We start from the raw sequence: 19,375 nt of genomic DNA, 5'->3' as shown, positions 1-19,375 counted from the left end.
CTGGACTGTGGGTGGTACCCAAGTGCTAACAGAATAGGTAGAGAGAAAACTGGCAGCAGGACTCTTTTGTTACAAAAACATATCTGTATCTCATATACTTCCACTGTTAATTAGCATTTATTGAGACAACGTGTTATAGGTTCTCTTTTAAACTCTTCTTTAGAGTTATTTACAAGTTGGATAAGTAGGTATCTTAGAGTCAGCTCTATGGTGTAAAAGCAGAAGGAATTGCTTCTTTCTTTGCTACCCCACCTCATGGTCAACTGAAAGTGTTAAAATGTCTTGGCTTCACCATTAAAAACCATGTTGCTTAAGAATATGTGTTGACCTGAGAACATGTTCATAATATATTGCTAAGTGAAAACAGGAGGCTATAAAACTGGCTTCTATTATGCATCGTTTTATTAAAATACATAGGAAAGAGACTTGAAAAATAAACACCAAAATATTACTATCTGTGTTAGGATTAAACTTTTCTTTTTGCTTTTCTATTACTTTTAAAATTAGCCAATACACACACACATAAAGATGTCATGGCTATAAGTGATCCATCTTTTGTCTGAATCTATGTAAGTATCACGTGTCAAGAGCTTACTGGAAATAATGTTGTCTCCTTATATAAGCCATGCAAGTGTAGATTTCACAAAAGAGTCACAATATTTTGTGAATGACAGAAACTTGAATAATTAACCTTAACCTTCATTTTCAGACTTCATTTCTAGACCTTCATTTCTAGTTCTTCCTCAGCTTCCATATTAGTAAGATGTGAAAAATTGTGGCAATTGTAGGCATTAACATAGAAAACATAACTGCCTCACGGGTGTAGGAAGGGAATATAAAATAACTATTTTGGAGAAAGATTATAAAGGAGATGGCAGTTTTGAGAGGAAATGACAGAAATGCAGTGACCCAGTTTAGTGATACATTTAAATGTGGGATCTTCCATGAGAATTTTGTAGAGCGCTCTCCTAAAGTCAAGATTCAAAAAAACCCCGGAAGGCCCTAAATGGCCTTACCTATCGAATGACTCGCCTTTGCTGCCCAGTTTCTGCGTTGTGCCATTGGGCTACGTGTGTGCGCGCGCGCATGCGAGCACGCACAGGGGATGGAGTTTTGGTGAGAGTGGCGAACTGTCTTGACTCCCCTTCATTGGTTGAATCCCCTGTAGGTGGTAACCTAGGCTGGGGATAAAAGCAGCAGCTGGAATAGTTCCGGAGGAGAATACGTAGGGAAACTTTTGGGAATAGACTTGGAGAGTTCTGTTCTTCTCGCACACACACTCAGGACTTGGAGGGTAGCGCGTACATGTCTGTCATTGTATTTGTCCCGGTAAATGACACAAGAAGTGGTGTAATTGGACACCCAGGAAATTACTTTGGAGTGGTTGAGAACTGAATTTGGGGGGCGGGTAGAGAGCAGGTAAGAGGCGGTGAGAAAAGCACTTTTACAGATCTGTTGGAAGCCTAAAGCCGTTTGCTTCTGGGCCCCCTTAGCAAACGTGCCAGTCGGGTGGTGCCTTCGAGGACCAGGAGGAAGCCCCGCTTTGCGATCCCTACGAGAAGCCTCGAGGAATCGGGAACAGCGGCGAGAAGGTGGCGCAGTTCCCAACCCGCGCCTGGGTCCTCCCGCCTCCATACCGTCCGCCACCACCGCCGCCACGGCCTCCCTCAGTCCTCCCGTATCCCTGCATTCCACGTTGCGGCAGCCGCAGCCTCTCCGGCCGAAGCGTCCCCACCCTCCCCTCCGGGTGGTGCAGCCGCCGCGCCCCCGGCCCCCACCCGCGCGCCCCCCAAGGCCTGGCTTCGGCTCTGCGGGGCCGCAGAACCGGACCTCGACGCGCCGGTTGGGTTCAGGCGGGGGCGGGGCGGGGGCGGGGAAGGGAGAGGGCGGGTGCGCGCGTGTCGGGGGGCGGGGGCCGCCATATTGGATCCTGACTCGTCGGTGAGCCTCCGCCTGCGTGCGGCGGGGCCTGGAGCAGCCTCGCGGAGCCCAGGGCGCGAGCGCGAGAGGACGGGGAAGGAGGGGGAGGGGTAGAGGGAAAGGAAGGGAGTGGCTGCGAGCCGGGCTGCGGCAGCCTCTGGTCTCCTCACCAGCGGCACCAACCCCTCCTCCTGCGCCTCGGCCGCTCCCCTCTTTGCGGGGGAAAGATGCCCTTAACCCAGGGGTGTGAAGAAGGGGGAGAACTAGCTGCCGGAGCTACCCGCGCCGTCGCCGCCGCCGCCGCAGTTGCTGCCGTCCGTGTCCTTTGAATCCAGAAAAGCACCCCCTCGCCAGGGCGTCGGGAGTGTGGGCGGGCGGGCGAGCGGGCGGGCGGCCGCGGTGCGGGTGTGGGGGAGACCGGGCTCTGCGCCCGGCGCGGCCCAGGCCGGCGGCCCAGCGACCACCGACATGGAGCGGGCTCAGGCGGCCGAGTAGCCGCCGCTCCCGGAGCCGGGGGCGAGTGCCGCCCGCAGCCAGTCAGGCCCCTGGGAGAAGAGGGGAGAAAAATGAAGAGTTTTCATCGGAATCCGTTGGAAATAGGACTAACTGCAAAGCCTTAAAAAGAACGACCTCGGGAGGAGAAAGGGAAAGCCTCCTCCGGGGAAGGCTTGGCGTGCTCCGAGTCGAGGGGCTGCTTCAGGGACCTCGCCCCCTCCCTTTCCCTCCGGAGAAATTGCCGCTGATGCGTTATCCAAGTGGTGGTTGGGAGGATTTGCAGCAGAATTTTTGGTTTTCCCTCCCCCTTATATACATTCTGGTTTTTTCCTTCCTTTTCGATTTTCCTTCTGCTTGGGAAGTGAATTGCTGATGCAGATCGGACTTAATTCATTAATGATGCAACCGGATTCGTTTCAGGATTATGTTGCACGAGTTGAATTTTGAATGAAGGAGAAGAGTTGTTTTTTTGTTTTTTTTTTTAAAGAAGTGTTGACTCTTTGGTTCTCAGTACTTTTTAATTATTTTATTTAAATATACGATTTAATTGTATTATTCTTTTAAAAATGTTTTAAATATATTTTATGGTAACTTTCCCTCAAAATATATGTATATGTGTGAAATAGAAGACGCTTCAGTTAAGTGAGGTTACTGGTGTGTTGGATGTTGAATTCAGCACCGGCATTGCATGACAGTTGTTTGAATAACAAGTGGTTTATTTTTAAAACCACACCTTTTAAAATTTAGGTTCAAATAATCATACTCAAAATCGGTTTAGTAATTGAAAGAAAAACCAGCAGAAGTTGAAGCAAACATGTCTGGAGAAGTGCGTTTGAGGCAGTTGGAGCAGTTTATTTTGGATGGGCCCGCTCAGACCAATGGGCAGTGCTTCAGTGTTGAAACGTTACTGGATATCCTCATCTGCCTTTATGATGAATGCAATAATTCTCCATTGAGAAGAGAGAAGAACATTCTTGAATACCTAGAATGGGGTAAGTTTGTATGTAAAATAACTCTTTAGCTAGCCATTATGGTTTAATTGTTATAGAGAGTTATGATAAACTCTCTGTAATGAGTATATAAATATATATTGTGTGTACGCAACATATATTATGTATTTAAATACATTATACATAATGTATTTAAATATATATACAATAAAAGAGTAGACACCAATTATTCAAGGTTTTTTTTGTAGTTTTCAGTAAATATTTTCCCAAGAGTAAAAGCATGCTACTCAGTTGTTGCCTAGATTTTTTTTTTTTAAACATCTTTATTGGAGTATAATTGCTTTACAATGGTGTTAGTTTCTGCTGTATAACAAAAGTGAATCAGCTATATATATACATATATCCCCATATCTCTTCCCTCTTGCGTCTCCCTCCCTCCCACCCTCCCTATCCCACCCCTCTAGTGTTGCCTAGATTTAATGTGGAACTTATGAGGAAGAACTTATGTTTTTTGGTCAGCAGTAAGAGATTTTGAATAATTCTGTGATGGGCAAAAATGGATTATTGCTCGCTTTGCCGAGAGCGTGGTGGTATAACAGGCATTCAATTGAAAGATATTTATTAGTGGAAACATTCCTTCCCAGGCTTTGGAAATCACTCTGGGAATGGGAGGAGATATTAAAATATCTTAGGTCAACAGGAACTTGAAGGTGGTCATCAGTGGGTTTTATCACATCTCTATATAGTACAAGCAAAGGAAATTACTAAACACGGACTTGCCAAAAATTGTCATGTTTGTAAGATGACATAAATAGTTTAAGAATTTTGTGATAGTATTTGGTAGAGAATGTTTGGGAGCAGCTCCTGCCTGCCTGAGAGTTAGATTTACTCTAAATTTAATTCAAACCTAAACTGGCTAAATTTTTGTCTTCATTCTCCTAAATATAGATGTGATTTCGAAGAGCTAGGTAGTGGAGTAGATCAGTGATGAGAGCAAACGCTCCATGTGACCTTCAAGCTTGAAGGCTTGGCTTAAGTTCTGTTTCCGATGTTACATGTGAGCAAGTTCCAACATCCACCAGTTCACTGTGGGAAGAGTACACATCTTCACATATCATACTGTGTATAGTACATGTCAGTGTACCTGTATTGGTACATTGACTTTTGAAGGATATTAGCTAAAGAAGTTATTTTGTACCTTTGGAATACCAATATTTGAGTTTGTTGGAAAGTTTTTATACTAAAATGTCTTTGTTTCCAAGTAAATCTTTATTTTTCTGAAGTAAGAGTCAATTGGTGATTATTTCGTGTTTTTCGCTTGAAATTTATTAAAAATTCGTTTGTCAGGTAAATCACTTATTCAAGATTGCCTACACATAATAACTTTAATTATTCAATTTGTCAGTATCAGAAGTTTTCTAGCAACTTCATGTCATAAGGGTTAAAAAAGAATATATATATATGAAATGTGAATAGAATAATTTTTAAAAACAGATTACTAGACTCATACTGGGAATGTAAGAATTCTAAATGATCTTTCAAGAGACTGCTCTCTTAAGAATGAGACAGTTTTGACTTTGGTACTGGATTTGTGAATATATGTCCTTTATTTTTATGTGTAGAGTAAAATATTTTACAAAGCATGTGTAGTTTTACACCTCATGTTTAATAAATTTAGAAAATTTTTAGTTTTTTTTAAGATTTAAAGAAAAGATTTTGATACTTTTAGAGTTTCAGTTCTTGAATTATGGTTTCATAGCGATACTCTAGTCTATGATTATGATTGTCTTTTTAACATCTATTATTTCTCATCTGCAAAATGATGGGAGAACTCTTCGTATGTACCAGTTTTAAATGTAATTTAAAAATATGATTAAAAACTATATCCTCAATTGCCTTTTGGTGATTAAGAATTTACATTTATGTTATGAGATATTTTTCTGTATTATCGGAATAATTTATATATATTTTCCACTAAATATGTTTTCTTGGATCTTGCTTCTTATATCTGTATTAAAAAAAAACCTTGTTTGTATATATATAATTTAAGCCAAATAAGCCAAAAGTCAAATAAGTGTTTGGCCAAATACATTTTATTTTTATTAGCAGATTTTAAATAATTTCAAGCAAGGGACTTTTCACAATTTTAAAGTAAATTAGGTTTTAGTAGTATCCTTCATATTTTGTCTTTTAGAAGTCTGGTGTGATGTAACAAAAATATACATTCTCTTAAGTAAACTCCTGTTGTGTTTCTCAGTAATAAAGAAGGAGAGACTAGAATTTTTAGGCAGTTATTTTGTAGGCTTTGGGACTAGGCAGTGTCTGTTAAGTCTTAGGCGTTTTTAAGTTGGAGTGTGAGGTCTTGAAAGTGGGAGTTACCAACCCTAGAAGTTTGGGTAAGGAGGAAGAAAAGAAGGAATGGAAAAAGCTGTCAAGAAGTGCATCATGAGTAGTAGTATTTACTATCTTTAAGTTATATGAGAATTTAGGTTATTTAAGAATGCCAGTCTCCTCATTTAATTATTGAAATAGATCAGCTGTTCTCGTATGAATTGATTACTACATTTTGGGGAAATGTCTTATTGGATTCTCACTACCTAACATTATATAAAAACAAGTTAGATTAAGGAAGTTTCCAGATAGTGAATTGACCTCAATTTAATATTTTAAATATTATTTTTTTGGTCTGTGATGGAAATTGGAAGGGATTATTTGTTGGGGTTAAATTTGGTAATTTAGATTTGCCTTAAATGATACAATTTTTAGTTTGAGTTTTAAAAGACCCAATATTTGCAACAGAAGAGCTGTAGTAGTTAAATACTAGTACAGGATGTATATTTGTTTGGCTGTCTATATGAATGGAAGTGTCATCTAGATATGCCTTATTTTTATGCTGATGATACTTTTAAAAATGGAGTCAGCAAGATTCTGACTTGCTTCATTTACATCAATTTAACTTTATTCCTAGTTATAGCCCATTTCACTTTTATGTTGATACAGTTAATGTTTCGCTCATTACAGTATCATGACAGTAAGAAAACTGACAATTCAAAGTTAGATTTTTTTTTTTTTTTGATAGCACTCCTTGCATTTGGTGCTAATGGCTTGAGGGAGGAAACAAGTAGAGCTCTAGAGAGGAAGAGGGGATTAAGTCACTGAGCAATAGAGCAAGGGGATAAAGAGTGCCTTAAGGCCATAGATCACTTTTAAATTTAATAAGATTATTATTTTTATTAAATTATTAAATATTATTATATTTTCCTGTTATATACAACAAGCTTTGAAAGATTATGTTTTGGCCTTGTTTTTTAAGTTGTTGAAATGGTTATGGTTTGTATGTTTTGTTTATAAAATAATAGTTTTGATATCAGTAGTGTGACTCTAGAGTTAAGTTACAGTAGAGCTGTAGAAGTAAAAATAACTTTTACATTATAAGCTAATCTGCTAGTAATGACTAAATGAATATGTTATTCATTGAATTGGTTATCTTCTACTTTGAAATGGAAAATCAGAATTTTAGGGAGTTCTTAACCAAGTTACTTAAAAAATAGGCATAAGATAATATTACTCAATACAAAAAAAGAAATGCAGAACTATCTGTATGTGGCCAACTGTATTTTGATGCTTTCTGAATCTTGGACTTTATAACATTTCATTTAAATTATCCTTAAACAACAGTAATTTTGTAGTTTATTCAGTGTATACACACACACACAATAGTCTGAATGACTAATAAACTTGTTACTAGAGTACATCAGCAGGTACTGTGGTTTAAACTTTTCATTTTATTAGAGTAGTTTTAAAGCTTATTCATGCTTTTGATATGTGGGTCATTTAAGTGAGATGATTATGGCTTGATTAGAAGAATCTGAATCTTTTCTTTGTTCTTCACTTATGTTGTTCCTCGTTGTTAGCTTTTCCTGAGTAGAATTTATTAATCATACCAAATTACCAAGAAGTTCATTTAATACACATGATTACGTTTATTTTTATTTAAGTCCTCAATTAAGATCATCATAAATATCACCAGAAATGTAGGTTGGGCATTTGTTTCCTTTATACTAGTCACCTAATAATCTAGTCTCTTCTAAGAGTGATAGTAAGTACAATTATTTGATCTAACACAATGCTGGTATATGATAGACGCATGCAATAAGTGATGGCTATTATTTTTCCATTTCCATTCTGTTTCTCTCTTTTTTAAAGGATGTACTGCTCCATGAGTGTGAACAGGTTTGTCAGGAATAACACTAATAATTTTAGGAACTTATTTATTTCATATGGAAATGTAAGGCATACCTTAACATAGCACTGTAAAAACACGTAGCATAATGTGTTGGAAATTTTATGAAATGTTCCATAATTCCTGGGACTTGGTTAATATTAGATAGTAAGCCCAGGCTATTTTAGGGTAAAAGAACTGAACTTGTTACAAATTAATATTTTATTCTACTACTCTTCTATGGTAGTCAAAAAAAATTCTTCCAAACCCTTTTCTATTCACGTACACTTATTGCCAGTATATTGTATATATTGCTCATTGTTTTTCATCCTATTGGTTTTGTTAGGTTTTAGAATCAATTTACTAAGTCCAACCAGCATTTAAAAAATTAAATATACTAGAATAGAAAATAAATATCAAGTACATCATGTGTTGAAAGAATAAATATTGTTATACAGAACTCTTGTGTTTTCTTACATTTCTTACCGAAGATTGGAAGCAGAAGAGTTTGAATTCTAGTGTAGGTGACGCTAAAACATGTTCACTGTTTAACAGTGAAAAAATTATAGACCTAGTTCCCTTTTTCAAAAAGCACACATGATTAAATTAGGGACAGACTGAAGAATTTAAAGAAAAGGAATTTAGGTAGGGACAGGATACTTGGAAGGAGGGAGGGAGAATGGGAGAGAGGAGAAGTGAGAAAATGAGCATGAATATACTGTTTTCCTGGGTTGCTACTTTAGTCTGATATGTGAATAATTGAGTATTTTTAATTTAGAAGAACTTAATGGACAGGGGAATTCACTCAATTTTGTTTTTGATGGTTCATTTCCTTTTTTTTTTTTTTTTTTTGACATTTTTCCTTTTCTGACTTTGGGCTCCTGGATGTTGACTTCCATTAACTGTAAAAGTTGTGTAACTTGTCAAACATGAGGGATATGACCTATAGACATTGGTTGTAGTTTTTTATTTATGCCTTCCCATTACTCCAGATGAATGTTAGAGTAGATGCAGGTGAGAAGGATCTGCTAGTTCCATAGATTTTCTCATCCCTTGTTACTCATGAAACTTCCAGTGGGGGTGACTTCAAGTTTTCAGTAGCTAAGGTGAAGAATTGCTCAACAGCTTTGCTGTATCTTGAGTCAAGAAGTTCTTTCCATAAAGATTTTTTCTTTTTTTTTGAAATGACCCACACTATAAGTATAGGTCATCCCAGACATATGAATGACTGTCTTTTGTTGTCACTCCCTATAAAACTCCTTTCCAGATCCAGGGGATTTCCTTTTTTCCCCTTTGATGCTGATCAGAGTAACAGGTTTGCTCTTCCCAGCTAGTTGCTCTGTACTTCCTCTCTACAGTGTCCACTTTTTCCAATTAGTAGCTGTTAGCCTCTATTGGCTAACACCCCTCCCCCAATTCTAGTGCTTCTTTATCTGCTGCTATAGGAGAGCACTTCGGCTTTCATTGGTTAACAGGAGGCTCAGAGACCTGGCTCTCCACTTTCCAATCTCACTATTTGCCCCTTAATTCTTCCTCATATGAACGATGGTTCATTTTGGGGTTAGGGTTTCTTTAGCCCCCTCCCTAGTTTCAAAATGTGTTCTGGAAATACATGGGATATTAATAGGTGCTTTGGGGGGGGGGTTGTGTGGGTGAATAAATTTGGGAAACTTTTACACAAAATTAAACATTAAAAATATTGTGGGTTATCCTAGAATTTATAATGTTTTGAGGAAGACGGATGGCAACCAGTGTTGCATGGAACACCCTTTGGGAAATGCTCTTTCAGTATGAGGTCATGGTGTCCCTTGTGTCTTCAGGGTTAGAAAGAGATAATTTTGAGGGAAAGTTTGGAACACTGTGTGGTTTGGAGAGAAAATCCAAATCTGAGTAAGTTAGGTTTTACTTAGTTGTTGTGGACTTTCAATTGTCTTCTGTGTGATAGTCACAGATAAACTTAATCATGGTGGAGTAGCACATGTGTGAGGCTGGTGAACATTTGCGTCCAGGAAAAGCACCCTATAAAGTAGAATGAAATTAGATATAATAATGAACCAGTGCTATTAGCCTCTAAAGTCCTTGAAATTACTGACAAGTCTCTGTTTATGACCTTTTCTTTCTCTAATTAAACTTGCTTTTCAAGTATAGGCATTCACAACAAATTCAGAAATTCTCACCTTATCTTTTGCAGCTTTAGTTACTATAATTGTAACATGTTGCAAAACTATTGTTTGTGAAATAATGTTATTCATTACTTTGTGATATTTCAGAGGAAAAGATCATGGACATGCAATTTTACAATTCATTGTAGTGTTAAGTATTGTTTTTTCTAAGGTTACAATGTTTTTTGCTAAGCTGTTGGTTTCAGATTTTTGGATTAGTGTGGGAACTTTACTATTATTTGTATTTGTGAAACTATGGGTTTCAAGTGCCAGCACCTATTTATGTAGAGCATAAAGAAACCAGAATATACAATACTTTTATTAAAGAGGAAACCATATATAATTGGTGCTGTTTCAACACTATGTGAGCAATTAGAACTCTGTGATTACCATAAACTTCTATTCTGAGTATTAAGGTGGCAGATAATAATACTAGAGGATAATTTGACTTGATTTTAAAGATAAATAGCTTATAGCATAAATTAATTAGTCTATTTTCACTCTCTTCTGACATACATTTATTGTTCTCTTTAATTCTTCCCCATCAACACTATTCCTCTCACCCCCAATCTAATTATGCTTGAAAATACTACTTATGTGGATGAAAACAATCTTTTAAAAATACCTGTGGATTAGTTCAGTCGTGCAATCATTTATTAAATTTTGGTTTTATTTCAGATTGCTTACACATCACTGTAGGCTTAATCTAAGAAAAAAAGAAAACATGTTCTAGTCAGTTTGCTCTATTCATAGTGATAAAGCTTAATTAAATTTACTTAGAGTTTCCATGGTGAAGATCTACAAGTGGAATACCTCAACCTGAAATATTTCTGTTCTAAACCTATAATACTGGAAAAGAGTAGGGGCTTTGGGTTCAGACTGACTCCCTTGATCATTGGCTGCGTGATTTAAGCAAGTTACTTAACCTAAGTCTGTTTTAACATCAGTGAAAAATTGGCATAATAGTAATAGCTTATTTTTCCAAAAGGTTGAAAGCTGGTTTAGGATTTTCTTTTTCTGGTGATTTATAGTTGCATTTTGTTGGCTTTTTTCTCATTCTGGTTTTTTTTCGTTTGTTTGTTTCCCAAAAATGATAAGAAGGTTTATTCAGGGAGATACACACTCCATAGACAGAGTGTGGGCCATCTCAGAAGGCAAGAGGCTTCTCATTCTGTTTTTGAAGTTTCTTACTGGCCTTATGATAAAGGAAGATAAAATGCTATTTTTTGGTAAAGTTTAATTGAAGTGTATAGTTGTACTAATACAGGGATGTAAATAACTATTTCACTATTAACAAACATACTCATAGCTTACTGATAATATTTTATTGAATTATATTGGCATCGGAGATGTCTTTCCCTGTGTGACTATGCAAACAGCATCTTATTCCTTCTTTCAGGATATTTTGCATTGGAACATTTTGTTGTTATTAACTGAACTTTTTTTTTATTAATTTTTATTGGAGTATAGTTGCTTTACAATGTTGTGTAGTTCTGAACTGTTTTTCAGTAAATATTAAGCCCATGCCTATTCTTTTCATCACCAACAGCAAATATTGTGAAATGGCTAGTTATGATTTATTTTTATACTTATATAGCTCCAACCTGCAAATCAGTGGTGGAATTCTAGACCTCAACTCAGAAGATTAAAATAATCATGAAAAATTATTGATATGTCATTCAGTTAGGAATTTTCGTGGACTAAAGATTATGTAGCACCCATAAATGCATGTTGTAGACTGACAGTAAATATGAAGAAAATCCACAGTATACCCTAGTGTTTCCTAAACTATGTTTCAATAGATATAAATGAAGATTTTGAAAATTAAGAGTTCAGTGTATATGTAAGTTTGGGAAATAGTACTTATTGCATTCCTCTTTGTATATTACAAAGCACATTATCATAGTAACACTTTTTAAAAGTTCTGTGGTACAGAAACCTCTTTAACTTTGTTTTACCTAGAATTTGCCTAAGTCATTTGACTTTGGAACCCTTTTTATGAGGATAGCTGGCAGAGTTTGGGAAGTGCTGGCGTACGCTAAGAATCCATAGGCAGTGTCAGAGCTTTAAAATTATATTTCAGAAAGTGGTTACTGAATTCTTCTATCACACTGTATTTTGAATATTATCACAGTTCACATCCAACTCCAAAGGCAGAGGTTTGAATGACTTGCCTTTATCCTTTTCGTGTTTAATGTTTTTTTAGCACTTCTGTTTGCATCACCTAGAAGGCAGTTCGGCAGTATGTACTAGGTTAATGTGGAGTTCTGCATTGGGTAAGTATGTGTTTATAGACAAAGAACAATAAAACTTGATACATGCCTTTGAGTTTATATTTATGTGTGTAGTTCGTGGTTTGCAAAGATGCTCCTGCTAACCTAGTGACTTTTTTGTTTTCAGTAGCAGTTGATCATTTTTTAATCCAGTTATCTCTCTAACCGTTGCGCTGGTATAGAATTTGGGAGACAGACTGTCATGGCTGTGAAATAGAACAAAGCTAATTAATTTTATGAGAGGTTTTTTTTGTCAAAGCAATGTTGTCCTGCTGCAACCAGAATCCCATCCTTAAATACCTGGTTTACTGGAAGTGGCTAACGCCCCAAGTTGACTCAGATATTACTAAAAGTAGTCATGCACTTACTTAGAAGTGTTCTGTCCTGAGATTTAAAAAAATATTTGTTTGAAAAGATTAGGAAAAACCGGCAGTGGCTAGAGCCCCAGTTTGTGATTGTATTGCTAGCTAATTATGGCCTTGCCCCGACCAAAAATCATAACTAAGGAACATTTAAAAACAGACCAAAAGCTCAGGTATGTGGTGCAGCTGACATATTGATATGATATCATAAAGCTTCTCCATCTTCTGTACTTATAAAGATTTTCCTAGAGTTTATGGTTAAAACCATAATAATTTTTCCAAGTCTAGTGTGATTTCCATTTCTGCCTTTTTCCTGCATGCCTTTGTAATGTGTCACCCCATTTCTGACTGATGCGTGCTAAGTTGACAGTTTTTTCCAGGCGTTCCTTGCTGTGTTACATTGCTGTAAATTGTGATTAAGTGTGATCATACTTGTTTCTTTTACCTGTGTTCCTGTGGTAACCCCAATTAATTACAGCAGCTCTTGAGTTATCCTGGTACTGTTCAACCTCTGTGTGCATCTGCTCAGTTGACTTGTCTATGTTAAATGTATCTAAATGGATTACATTCCTGGGTCTTATTGACCTTATTAATCATGCTTTTTGTTTCTCCTTTAAATGCTAAGTAACTTATAATCTTATAAGATTATAAGGTGCACATGTATTACATGTGCACCTAACCTGAAAATATTGGGAATCCTACATATTCAAGGGCCTTTGTTTAGTAGAACTTTTAAAAAACGGTTACAACTTTGATCATGTCAACATCTTGCTTAATATCCTACAGTGACTACTGATAGCTTTCAGGATGACATTGAAACTCCTTAGCATGGCATATGGATATGGTCCTTGTCTATTTTTCTAATCTTTTTATTATTTAAAAAAATAATTAAAAAAAATTTGAAACAATCTGAAATGTACAGAAAAATTGCAAGTGTAGTACAATATTTTCCCCTCTGAACCATTGGAGAGTAAATTGCCGACTTGATACCCTAATCCTCAAATATGTTCGTGTGTATTTTGTAACATTCTTTTGCATAACCACAATGCAACTATTAAAATTAAGAAATTAACACTGATACATTAGTATCATCTAATCCTTAGACCTCATTCAAATTTTGTTAGTTGTCCTGATAATACCTCTATAGCAAAAGCATTCAGTTTAGAATCACATGTTGCATTTGGATGTCATGCCTTCTAGTGTCAGTCAGTCTGGACTAGGGCTTCAGATTTTCCTCAGTTTTCATGACTGACACTTTTGAAGATTGCCACCTGGTTATTTTGCAGCATGAATTATTTTGCAGCATTTGAAGTAAACCCTAAATTTGGGTTTGTTTCCTCATGATAATACATCTTTGGCAAGAATATCCCAGAAGTGATGCCATGCAGCTCTTTAATGTGGATATCCTTTTCATTCAGCTCAGCCTTCAACATCCTACTCTGATCCACGATGCCTTCTGTTCCCCCATTCCTACTTTGATCTATTCCTCCTAATGGCATATATATGGTATATGTGTATGTATATATGCATATATGTATATATATAAATATATAATTTTGTTTATATTTATTTCCCATTCTCATCTTAAAGGATTTTTTAAAGTTATTCAAAAATTATATATATATAGTACAGCAGAAACTAACACAGCATTGTAAATGAACTGTACTTCATTACAAAAATTTATATATAGTAAAGTTCATTCATTTTGGTATATATCCTATGAGTTTTGACAAATGTAGACCAGTACCATAGTCAAGATACAAAGCAGTTCCATTATCCCCCAAATTCTCTTGTGCTGCCCTTTTGTACCACACTCACCTTTTTCCTCCAGCTATAATGAAGTGTTGACTCTTCTACTAATCAGATCTTTTACTTGATTATTCTTTAACTGTTCCATGGATTTCTTTCTTCATTGATGTATCCTGCTTTATTTCAGAAGGGGTTTCTTATAACTAGTGATTCATAGTCCCCTCCCTTAGCAGTTGATAATCTATAAATAAGTATTTTATGGGGTGAAGGTAAGGAGAAGAGGGTGCTACTGTTTAAAGGAATAAGATAAAATGCAAATAGTCTCCAATTTTTAAAGGTAAAATTTTCTTACATTAAGTCTGTGTTTAACCTTATTTGCAACAATGTCCAGCATAGTCTGGTGATGATGAATTGAACACACAAATGAGTTTCATTCTCTTCTGCAGCCCCACTAAAACTATGGTAAAGGAATTTTTAAGAAGTCTTAAATCTTCAAGGATGAGAAAAACACGGGAGGATACTGTGAAATTTTGAAAGCTGAAAAAGCATGTAGATGGGTGATAACTGCTGACTTAGCAGATCTGAGAAAGTCAAGTCTTAAGTCAGTAATAGTGTAAGCTAGGACCTATCCCCTTTACTTGGCAGAATGCTCAAAAGTCTTAGAAATTGGTATTGTCAGGAATCTGTGAAAGTTGAGGTACAGGTGGAGCTAAAATGTGGAGGACTGATTGAATTGTTGTATAAGCAGTAGGAACTCTAGAGCCCTTCCCCTCCTACATGCCAGCTGGCTCCTGTCTTCTCTCCCCAAACAAAGACTGAATGTCTATTTTCGGTAGGACAGAGGTTCTCTTGTGTTGAGTGATGTTAGGCATAGTTTAGGATGGGCATTTCATATTGAAAACAGGAGAGTAAATAAATGTTTATATACTTTTGCTTGGCTCACAGAGTGTTGGCAACTAGGCCTTTATCACGAAGATAGGAGATTAGAAAAGTCTTCTCTGGAGAATCTGACCAGCCCAAGAAGAAAGATACAGATACATCAGAGATTCCTCAGTAAAGGGCTCAGGTAATCACACTTCAGTGCAGTTCATTATCAGTGGGCTTCACCCAAAGGTTCAGAGCTACAGAGCATCTTTCCATTTTCTCATTCCAAATATAAAACCAGGGATTGTCAGATATCTGAAGAAAGCCTGTAATAAATAAGATACAGCTTCAAACAAACAAAAAACAGAGGAAAAAAAGCACCTTACATGAAACAGACTCTGCAGAGAAAGCATGACCTCAGAAACAAAAAATTATCATTAATATTCTCACAGATAAGAGAAGAACCATGAAGTAAGTCAGGATGTCATAAAAAGGAACAGTGAAAAAAATGAAAATGAAAGAATGAAAAAAATAAAAAATGTGATAGCTAAAATTAAAACCTCAGTACATGAACTGGAAGGTAAAACAAAGAATTTCTCAGAAAATACAGCAGAAACCACAAAGGGATAGAAGAGAGGAGATAAAAAGAAGAACATTGGAGGACCAATTTAAGAGGTCTGATTAATAATCTGAATAATAGGAATTCCAATAGGGAGAACAGAGGGGAGGAACCCTATGAAATCATTCAAGAAAATGTTCTATAATTGAAGGACACGCGTTTCTAGATAAAGAGTCCCCACCAAATACCAGCACAAGGGGTGGAAATAGATTCATACCAAGATTTACAACCAATTCATTGTGGAATTTGCAGATCTCTGGGGACAAAGAACAGACTCAAAAAGTTTCCAAAGAGAAAATACAAAGGATCAGGAATCAGAAAGGCTTTGGACTTCTCAGCAGCAACACTGGAAGCTAGAAGACAATGTTAGTATTTTGAAGGAAAATGATTTCCGAATTGGAATTCTATAACCATCCAAATTCTCAGTCAAGTGTGAAGGTGGGATAAGGACAGTTTAAGACCTGCAAGTCTTCAAAAAATTTTTACCTTCTGCAACCTCTGGACTCCCAATAGGGTAACCCACCATCCAGGTTTACCTGGGACTAGGGAATTTCTTAGTATATAGACTTGTGCTGAAACCAGGAGAGCCATAGGCAAACTGTGATGAGTTGGATGCTCTAGCCCCAACTAAACAAGAGAGTAAATTAAGATGAGGTAATATAAGATATCTCCTAGTAGGAGATCCAGTACAGGGGAGAGAAGAAAGGATTTCCTAAGATGATGGTGAAGAGAGAATACAGAATGATTGCTTTGCACCAAACATAGAGGTCAATCAGCCCAGATAAGAGGCAGCGCAGAAATCTCCCCGAGAGACTTCTTTAAATCTGATGCGAATGAACATCTTGAGAGGAGATTTAGAAATTTGGGGAGAGTCTGGGTTTGCTTGGAAAGTGAAGCAAATGAGAAAGCAGTGATTACGAAAAATAAAAATTTGTGTAGGAAAGGAAAATAATAATTTACATGGTTACAGTAGTGGAACCAGTGAATATTGAGTTAACTAAAATTATGCTATAACTATATTGGGAGGATGGTATAGGAAGGAAAAGGTTTTTGGTGAGGGTGATGGTACTTAACTGGGGCCTGGTGTTTTTCTTGAACCTTAATTGGCAATTGAATCTGTGTTTGTGAATAATAAACATTAAAACTTAAAAAATAGTATTAGTTTTTGAAGAATTATGAAGTCCCTATTCCTTTAATCCTTCCTCATTGACCCATTTTCAAACTTTTTTCCAAGTCTTTAAATGAGGAGCTGAAAACTGGATACAGTAAATAGAAGATTTAAAATTTATCAGTTAAAATTTATCTTTGAGCAGATCAGTCTTTTTTTCTTCTTTAGTGATTGCTCTGTTCTTATAGATGGCAATTTATAAATAGTCTTTATTTATCATAGGAAAAGGTAGTTTATTCTTGAAAAAGCTATGTAGGGTAAATTCTATGTAATTCCATTAATGATAAACAGATCCTTCTAAAGTTACATAAGGCACACACATAATACTCAATGTTTATGGAATTGAACACACAACAAAGAACTCTAACAGAGCAATAAAGACAAACTAAATTACACAAATGTTATGAATGATGGATGAAATTAGCACTTCTATAAACTAGTAAGCGACCAGGTACTGTGAGAGCAGACATCAGAACACTTGTCAGATACACAGCTGCAGGGTAGCTCTGTTTAACAGTACTCAGCCGCTCTTGAGTCTTCTGAAATCCATGTTGGACCTTGTAAATGCAAGGAAATGCCTCATATTAAATGAGATTCTTCTTGTAATTTTAATATCTCACAGAAAATTTTTTGAAGCCTAAATAATTGAGCTGTCCTTTTCATTTCTGTTTTAGGGCTGAGTTAAGAGAAGCTTGTTTCAGGGAGTTGCTGAGCAGTAGGACTAAGTGGAAAACTGGTCAGCTTTCTAACTACCCCTGGTCAGGTTTTCAGGGAATGATTTCATTATTTAATTTGAACATTAGGATACATATTGAAAAACACACGCTAAAACAAATTATTATTGAATTGCTGCTGTGGTCTGAATGTTGGTGTCCCTCCAAAATTCATATGTTAAAATCTGAACCCCCCAAAGATGATGGCATTAGGAGGTGAGGCCTTTGGCAGGTGCTTAGGCCATGAGGATGGAACCTTCATGAACGGGATTATTAGTGCCTTTATAAAAGAGGCCCCAGAGAGCTTGTGAGCCATTCCACCATGTGAGGACACAGAAAGCAACCATGCTGGCACCTTGGTGTTGGAGTTCTGACTTCCAGAATTGTAAGAAATAAATTTCTGTTGTTATAAGCCACCCAATCTGTGGTATTTTATTATAGCAGCCCAAATGACTAAACGATTTTGCAATACTTCGTTTCCTTGCATTAGAGATTATTCTCCTGATTTTTTTGCTGACTGCACTACTGTTGTTCAAGGTCATTTTTATTTTATTTTCCAGATTGTTGGTAACTTATTTTGTTGGTGATTGTATACTTAAAAAATTCTGTTAGTGTTGCATTTCATCTAAAAGGGAAAAAGAAAACATTAAAAATAGTAAAGCCATAAATTAAAATTTATATCTTAAATTGATGATCATTTTTTAGTTTCTAGATTTAATGCCTTTACTTAGAATCAAAAGAATTTAAAGTAGATATAACTAGAGTTCCTAGAGAGCAACTTCCATAGTTTAAAATAGCTACTTAGGGTTAGAATGAAATATTTATGATAATCTAGTATGTTTTGTTTTCAATTAGGTATGCTACTAAAAAATACAACTTTAACCATCCCATTTAAAAAAAAGAAAGAGGTAAAAGGAAATGATGTAATATAGCTAGTATTTGAAAATGATAAAGGAATTTTCCCCCTAGCAGTAGTAATATTTCCTTTACAGCAGTATCTAATTTACATTTCAATTCTGAAATCTACAAAGATAATTTTTGTAAGACTATATAGTATTTTAAAAAGAAATTTATTTTATTTATTTATTTATTTTTGGCTGTGTTGGGTCTTCATTGCTGTGCGCGGGCTTTCTCTAGTTGCGGCGAGCTGGGGCTACTCTTCGTTGCGGTGCGCAGGCTTCTCATTGCGGTGGTTTCTCTTGTTGTGGAGCACGGGCTGTAGGCGTGCGGGCTCAGTAGTTGTGGCACGTGGGCTCCGGAGCGCAGGCTCAGTAGTTGTGGCGCACGGGCTTAGTTGCTTCACGGCATGTGGGATCTTCCTGGACCAGGGCTCAAACCCGTGTCCCCTGCACTGGCAGACAGATTCCCAACCACTGTGCCACCAGGGAAGCCCCTGAACTTAATCTTAATTGATATACTTTTCCAATTATTAATTTGGTTATCTCTTCTTTGTGTGCAGTGTGTGAAGAGAGTGAGGAATAGAATACATTGAATAGAATATTTTGCTAGAATTGCTGGAACTGTACTTAATTAAAAAATGTTGTATCTATATATATACAGAATTTGTATATATGTTTTGTGAATTTCACTATAAAATTATTTTTTCTTAATATATAATATTATGTTCTTAAATGGCCTCTACAATTTTTTAAAAAGTAGAAAAAAATTTTGCCACTATAACATGGTAGCTTTTCTCATTTTTATACCTTCCTATTGAGTATTTTTTTTTAATGTATACATTAGTTTTCTACATAGGAACACTTTTGGTATATTTATACTCTGCTTTTTTCACTAACATGGTAAGTGATAGTGCATATTAATGAACCTCTTTGTTCCTCAGTTTCTTCATCTCTAAAAATGGGGATATGGATGGACCTA

The 19,375-nt window shown here is 36.5% G+C and overlaps 1 protein-coding gene across 19 annotated transcripts in view; it reads left to right on the top strand.

Annotated features, from left to right (window-relative positions):
- Window positions 1-1,993: 1,993 nt before the first annotated feature.
- Window positions 1,994-19,375, top strand: part of CDC42BPA (CDC42 binding protein kinase alpha) — a 316,154-nt gene continuing 298,772 nt past the window's right edge. For 7 of the 19 annotated variants that reach the window (XM_082469803.1, XM_082469812.1, XM_082469796.1 and 4 more), the window contains exon 1: window positions 1,998-3,407. In XM_082469803.1, coding sequence (XP_082325929.1) covers window positions 3,230-3,407 — 178 coding nt within the window. In that variant the 5' untranslated portion in view covers window positions 1,998-3,229. Of the gene's footprint in view, window positions 3,408-19,375 lie in introns of all 19 variants that reach the window. The other 12 variants (XM_082469807.1, XM_082469806.1, XM_082469808.1 and 9 more) reach the window with 5 other exon arrangements.

The sequence above is a fragment of the Balaenoptera physalus genome (genome assembly GCF_965194825.1).
Source record: "Balaenoptera physalus genome assembly, chromosome: 1".
In the NCBI taxonomy this organism is placed as follows: domain Eukaryota; kingdom Metazoa; phylum Chordata; class Mammalia; order Artiodactyla; family Balaenopteridae; genus Balaenoptera; species Balaenoptera physalus.
The sequence above is the reverse complement of the archived record's forward strand: the minus strand, read 5'-3'. Positions and strand labels throughout refer to the sequence as shown.